At 48.0% G+C, this 6976-nt stretch overlaps 1 protein-coding gene across 1 annotated transcript in view; it reads right to left on the bottom strand.

The window, feature by feature from the left end:
• Window positions 1–6969, bottom strand: part of CCDC85A (coiled-coil domain containing 85A) — a gene marked incomplete at its 5' end in the record, with an annotated part of 65194 nt that extends 58225 nt beyond the window's left edge. The window contains 2 exons of the mRNA XM_010136340.1: window positions 3552–4467; window positions 6772–6969. Of these exons, the coding sequence (XP_010134642.1) occupies window positions 3552–4467; window positions 6772–6969 (1114 nt within the window). The remainder of the gene's footprint in view (window positions 1–3551; window positions 4468–6771) is intronic.
• Between the last annotated feature and the right edge of the window lie 7 nt (window positions 6970–6976).

Raw genomic sequence — 6976 nt, 5'->3', positions numbered from 1 at the left:
CAGCAGGAAGCAAAGAGCCCCTAGGAAAAGCCTTCTGATCCCTTTCTTCCACACAAAAGTCAAAGGACCTCTTAAAAGAGGAACTTTACGCTAAACTGCTCAGAATAAAAACCACCACTTGGACTGCAAATGCTGAAAGCCAAAGGATTCACACCGAGGCACTTGCACCCCTCGTGCTCACAGTTAACCTGCCAGGGATTCTTCAGCAATCTTTCTATCCCAAATAAATACCTCTGTGCTCTTTACCCAGAACGTTTAGGCGTGATCACAGCAAAAGGCTGTCATCATGTTTTATTCGATTACAGCCGTTAAAATGAAGTACATATGTTTGCAGTTACCAAACAACTACTCAGATTTAGCTCTTGCACCCCGTTTTCTGTCACTCTAAAGGTTGAGGACACCCACTTCAGAAAAATACAGAGGAGATCCCTGAAGTAAGTTTTGTATAAGATCTATAAAGCCTTACAAATGAAAGCTGACATGTCGTACAAGAAAAAATACCAAGATCAAACCTTTGAGGGCAGAAAATGAGAAGAATTATGAAAGGAAATGTTACACCTCATCCGTACTTCCTTCAGTCTGCCTGTGGCCAACGACAGCTTCAGCCTGACTGACTTCCCCCACACCTCGTGACAGCTTAAAAAGTGCACGAAGCCCAAATGATTAATGCACATCCCGTGTCCTGCAAAGCGAACGACAGCTACTCATCGCGTTGCTGTAACATCACACTGCGACTGCTCTCACTCGACTGCAGTCAGAAACCTGCAAAGGCTCCAACTCCATCCCCGCACCTTTACGTACCGTCAAGCTTCTGCTGCAGATAACAGTGCGCTCTGGAACACGTCGCTGCCCCGAGGTCTCACGAGAGGCCAGAACGCCGGGTACACAGGAGCTGTTCGCAGCTCTCGTTATGACAGCAATAGTTCGGCTGTGGGACAACTAGGGACAACTAGGGACAACTAGGGACAACTAGGGACAACTAGGGACAGTGCAGTCCTTTCCAGAAGGACATCTGACATGCAGAGGAGTATCTTCTCCTCTCAGACCTGATTCAGAGCCCTGTTAAGACCAAGGAAGATGGGACAGGCTTGTACTGACTCTAAGTTCCAATCACACAGTTAAAATGCATTATTTTATTCTTTTATCTACAAAGGCATCACAAGATGATAGTCTCTGCCGTTCGTCGCCTAGGATCACAAACACTTCACTCGCTGCTCACAGGAGAGTCCACAACCAGGAAGACTGGGAGTGCCCTGCAAAATCATCACTCCAAAGTCCGGTCAAACACCTACCAGCTAGAGAGACGCCACGTTTTAATCCAAACTTGGTTCCACCAGCAGGATCTAGTATACTTACTGCACAATTTTGGGGTAAGCATCGAAGACAGTGCCCTTTTACATTGCTCAGCAGAGTTTGGGGCCGGGTTTCCATGCACTTTCTAACCCGTGTTTTCAGAGGGTCCTTACAAGAGATCCAGAAGATCAGGGGGTTCACTTCAGCTCAATGCACAGTTCCCACCCTTACTCAATCGGCAGGTTCACATGTACCAGTGCACACGGAACATGCAAATTAAGATTTACACACGATTTTCACAACAGTAACAAGGTCAGATGAACGCCAGAATAAAACCTCATGCCTGCATCAAATTTCTTAAATATGAAAGAAGAGAGATCTGATGGCTTACTAGTGAGAAAAGTCCTCTGCAAAAGTGTCACGTAAAGCGTAGGACAAGGCAAACTCTGATTCAAGTCAACAAGAGAACCCCAATCACCAGCAACCCTCACCAGCACCTTGGGGCCTCAGTCCAAGTTGTAGGTAGATGGAAGAGTCTGCCCGAAGGCCACCAGGGTTGACAGCGGCAGCAGCTGTCATTGCACTGTTACTAACACGGCCAAGTTCTTGACAAGAGTATTTGGACACAAAAGAAGATCAGAAACCCCACCATGCTGGAAGCAGGAAAACCAGTTTTAAAAAGATATACCTGAAACCTTCTGACACCTCCCTAAATTGCCAGGGACTGGCTTGATGAGCATCACAAGCAGCAGGCGGCACTTTTAGGAAGTCTGGTTCCATACTTCACACCATTTACAGCCAGCTCAATTTTAAACAGAAAGAAAGGCAGTATTTAATGAAGCGTTGAAGACTAACTTTTATAACTCAGGAACTGCACATCTTCACAGTTTCATACACTCCTCTCACTAGTCATTTTTAAATCATTAAGAAGAGAGGTCTCTACACTTAGCACTGGGGTTCATCAGCCCTGTCAACGTCACTGATAGTCATCAGGATTTACCCCTCCAGAGAGGTTATCTCAAGGGAAGGCACTCTGCACGTCAGCCACCACAGGCGAATGGACTGATGCGAGAGCCACGGGATAAGCGATGAGGACAGCAGCCGGCCCAGAGCTCACTGCCTCCTCCATCTCACAAGCATCAGCAACAAGTGGTCAGTCCCACTGCTGTCGAAACAACTTCTCACAGCTGCTCATGAAACGGAAACAGGTGAACTGCATCCAAGGCAAGTCACTAAGGCAAAGCCCTCACTTGCCTCAGAGCTGGACTTCAAAGCTAAGGGGAAAGGCCGGAGAAATAACTTTTCAACTATGACACTAATATTCTTCATGAAAAAATCTCCAAACACAAAAAAGAAACAAAAAGGAGCAGCCTATAGAAAGTCTGCTAAGTCTACAAAAAGTTGTTTCTACAGCACAGGAGATGTTTGCACTCCGTAACCATTTCACTCGCTGTATTTCACTCACTTCAGTACTGCTGTAACCGCTTTTCGATATCTTTCAAGATACCAAAACACTTATATTGTGACTACCTTAAAAAAATCATTCTTTTCAGCCAGCGAGGACACACAGCTCTTAGAAGCCAGGTATGTCTACTGGGTGTCTCCCCAAAGTGCAGCTATAACAGCACTAGAGAAAGAACCACCCTCCAGACCTTCCTTAATTTTTAATGTATTATAATTAAACACATGCAAACTCAAGGCTTTGAAAAGCTTCAGGAGCTTTTATAACCAGATTCATTGATACTGAGCCTCGCTCCTCATCTGAGGTCTTTTCCAGAGTTTATGGAAAAGGATAGGAGGAGGCTTCCATCAACACACAGGAAATTTTAAAATCCTTGAAGCTACAGACAGGGTAGGTTAGAAAGGTGGAAATGAAACAGGAGACATCGCCCCCATTCTGCTGACTCAGACAGAGGCAGGACAAAAACATACCCACCTCCTCTGGGCTGTAAACAGAAACCTACCCAGGGACAAACCGCTGCCATCTACCAACCACAGCGCAGGACCGAGGCCAAGAGCTGCGTCTCGATCCCTCACACCAACAGTCCAAGCACCTTTGCTCTATTTTTTACTCCACCCAATGTCTGCTGGACAGACAGACAGGTATGTTCCAGTTAATTCACTTGCTAAAGGAATAATGCTGACTCCCGACTTGTTACCTCTCACTTCACAGAGAAACATCATTCCTTTGCCAGAAATAGCACCGAAACTACCTCAGTAATTTTCAAAGTGAGTTTTCACCAACTGCATTGACCCACCGTTCATTCCATTGTATATACTCCTGTGGTGAGGGGACAGGTCATCTGTTACTTGTCTCCTGAGGGTACCTTCTCTGCTGCCTCCACTGAGATGTTTGAGATGCTCTGGGCTCCCTCCATAGTGTTGTTTGAGATGCTCAGGGCTTGTACCCCTCACTTTGTGGAGGTGCTCCGTACTTCCGCTCGGCGTGTGCTTTTGAAGATGATCTGGGCTGCCACTGCTGTGCTTTTGATGCTCAGGGCTGCTACCAGGCCTCTGCTTTTGGAAGTGTTCAGGGCTGCTGCTCAAAACGTGCTTTGGGATAGTTTCAGGACTGCTGCTGCTGTGCTTCTGTTGCTCAGGTGCTTTGACAATGGTTTTGTGGTGTTCTGGACTCGGTCCTTTCAGGTGGTGGTCAGGACTGCCAGAACTCCGAGGCTTCTGCAGGTGCTCCGGGCTGATACTCCTGTGCTTCTGATGCTCGGGGCTGCCTTCACCCCGAGTTTTTTGAAGATGTTCTGGACTAGTACTTGGATGATGTTTGTGATGGTCTGGACTGTCTGTACTTCCTGTGCTAGAAGTACTACTCCCATCACCCACATCTCTTATGTAGGTACTCGTTGCAGTTAACTGGCACAGGCTGATTTGGCTGTCGATAGAGCTCCGGCTGCCTGCTCCACCACCTTTCTCCTCATCCAGCAGCACACACAACTCTTTCAGCTCCAGGTTTTCCTTAACCACTTCCTCTTGCCTCACTTCCAGCTCTTTCAGCTTCTGTAAGTACAAGGCAACCTCTTTGTGCATAACGCTAGCGCTGTACCTGCCCAGTCTCTGCCACTCGCGGGACACCTTCTTGCCTTTCTGCCTGTCGTCATCCAGAAAGCAGCAAAGGTCTCTCAGTTCTTGGTTATCTTCCTGCAGCTTCTGGTTGATATCCTTTAAAAGAAAGAGAATCATGACAGACAAGCATCTAAAAGAGTTAACATCACACCAGTACCGTCACACAAGGCAGCGAACAGCACTGCTATAAACCCATCATCTAAGTGCTCGAGCGAGGCAGAACTAATTGCGTTGTGTCGGTCTGGTGTATTATAAGAGCTTCAAAGAAAGCTGCTGTCCACTAAAAACAGAGCTAATCCTGAAGCACTCAAAGATTAACTTGCGATACAGCCTAAGAGTTTCAGGTGCTTAATTAACTCTCATGCTAAATATCAGAATGATTCAGCTCCCAAACTGGGCAAAGATCACAAGTGCTCTCATGATGATCTCACTCCCTCGAGAAATAATCACCTGCGAGTTACCGCTGAATAAAACTGTGCGGCACACCGGAAACTGGAATCTCCCTGAAACAGTTAACCATCGGCAGTTATACTCTCTGTTCCCTGAAGGGTGTTCACACATAAAGATGAACATTTTGGAGATTTTACAGATTTGGGGGGTGTTTGGTTTTGTTCCAGATTTGCATAAAAGCACCTTGTCAGTCATCACTTAACCCGGATTGCTTCAACCGCTCGGAAACGGAATAATCTGCTCTGATGGCTGCTTCACTCCTAACAAAGTGCAGAACGCGATTCCATGCGCTTCTCTAAGTGAGGAACAGTCTGAAGCAAAAATGCTCAAGCTGTTACTACGGCAGAGCAACATGCCAAAGAAAACACTTTCCATGATTTATCCTCCTAGTTTTACCGAACCGCCTTGTGACCAGATCTACCCCCCTCCCCTCTAAACTTTCATGCCTTCTTATATGTGAAATGAGAAGCAGAGATTCGCCCCAACTGTTAAAAATCTAACCATTTTAGCTAATCATCCATTAGTGGGAGGCACCCAGCCACCCACACCAGGTGGGTGCCCAGGTGCAGCCGGGCAGTGCTGCTCACGGACCAGTTACTTCACACCGGACAAGGGAGGTGGATGCCCAGACACCAACGCATGGGCTCAAATCCTTTTAGAAGCTCCAGCTGAGGCATCTGAACACAAGGTGGAAGTTAATCATCACTTAAGAAGTTCATAATCGAGAGAGTGGTTTGTCACCCCTTCCTACACACCTCGGTGCGTTGCGTTACTTGCTGGAAGATGAATAAATCACAACACCTTCACACATAACTGGGAGAAAGAGGCTGCTGTTGTCACTTAACTTCCAGTTCAAGTGCGAGCTTTCTGTTTCCTAGATACTGTCGTGGATGGGTGTCTTTTACCCCCAGACACCACATATCATCTAGAAGAGGGAGGGGACACACACGCTCATACTTTGCGGAACAGGAACACTTGGGAGACGGGAACAGCCTTCCCCTGCACGCTCTTTGATAATTCAGTTGTTTAAAGCCTTTCCACCAGTGAAGAACTCTCCTCCAATGTACTGAGGTAATAGCTCAAAAGCCCACACTGCATCACTGTCTCTCCTTCCCTCCAACCTCACCTCACTGAAGGAATTCCAAAAAAACAATGTCCTTTCCCACAGCAACGAGACCAAACATGTTCTTTGCAGGTCTATGACACACGCTACATCAGGGTAATTATCTGTGAGTAGTCACTCTACCTTCCCAGTCCTCGCAGCTGGGAAGTGAACACCAGGGACTGCTCATCCAACAGCAGTTCTGTTAAGGGATAAGTCACGACAGATTTGGTCTGCTCTGACTGTAACCTGCAGAATTATACAATTGAAAACGGCTTTGTCCAAGCCGTATTATCAGATGTTTTTTTCAGACAATAAACTAGGGATTGGTCCTGATCATCCCAAAACTGAGCCCAAGGGTTTGCCATCACCTGCCATACGCCTAGTCCCGGCCACAGCCACCTCTCCACAGCAGCCTACCAGAGAGCCGGACAGTTCTGTAACTCGCCTTTGAGCCGTGACACAACACAGCATAAGCTACACAAACCCTCCGGAACATCTGCAGCTCTGCACACTGTTCTTTCACGTGCAGTTCAGCCAGGATCGTTTAACCTTGCTAAAACCCACAGAAGTCTAAGACAAAAGTGACAAGATTTGAGTGTTTCTCTCAACCCAGGGCACACTGGGGCAGAGCATACACCAGCCAAGTTCCTTAGAGCTGGCCATCTCTTAACCGGACACTCGATTTTTAAGCGGGATCAAACGCTATTCCCTCCAGTCCTCATTCACTTTTCACGCGGCTCTCCTCCCAGAGCCATCCACCTGATGAGATCGCTCCCGGCGGGACGGGCGGGGGGCGCGGAGACACGGCAGAAACTTCAGGGCTCCCACCCTGCCCACCCCGCTACCTTCAAGCCGCGGATCTCGCCGAGGTGGAGCTGGAGGCGGCGGTTCACCTCCCGGATGAGGTTGCTGTGGTCCAGCATCGCGCTCATCTTCTCGGCCTCGGCGCGGCGCAGGCTGCGGATCAGCTCCTCCTTGCTCCACTTCAGCAGCTCCTCGTCCGACACCTTGGACAAGTCCTCGGCCGGCGCCGCTCCGCAACTTTCCGCC

Source organism: Buceros rhinoceros, unplaced genomic scaffold (genome assembly GCF_000710305.1).
Source record: "Buceros rhinoceros silvestris isolate BGI_N320 unplaced genomic scaffold, ASM71030v1 scaffold6795, whole genome shotgun sequence".
In the NCBI taxonomy this organism is placed as follows: Eukaryota; Metazoa; Chordata; class Aves; order Bucerotiformes; family Bucerotidae; genus Buceros; species Buceros rhinoceros.
The sequence above is the reverse complement of the archived record's forward strand: the minus strand, read 5'-3'. Positions and strand labels throughout refer to the sequence as shown.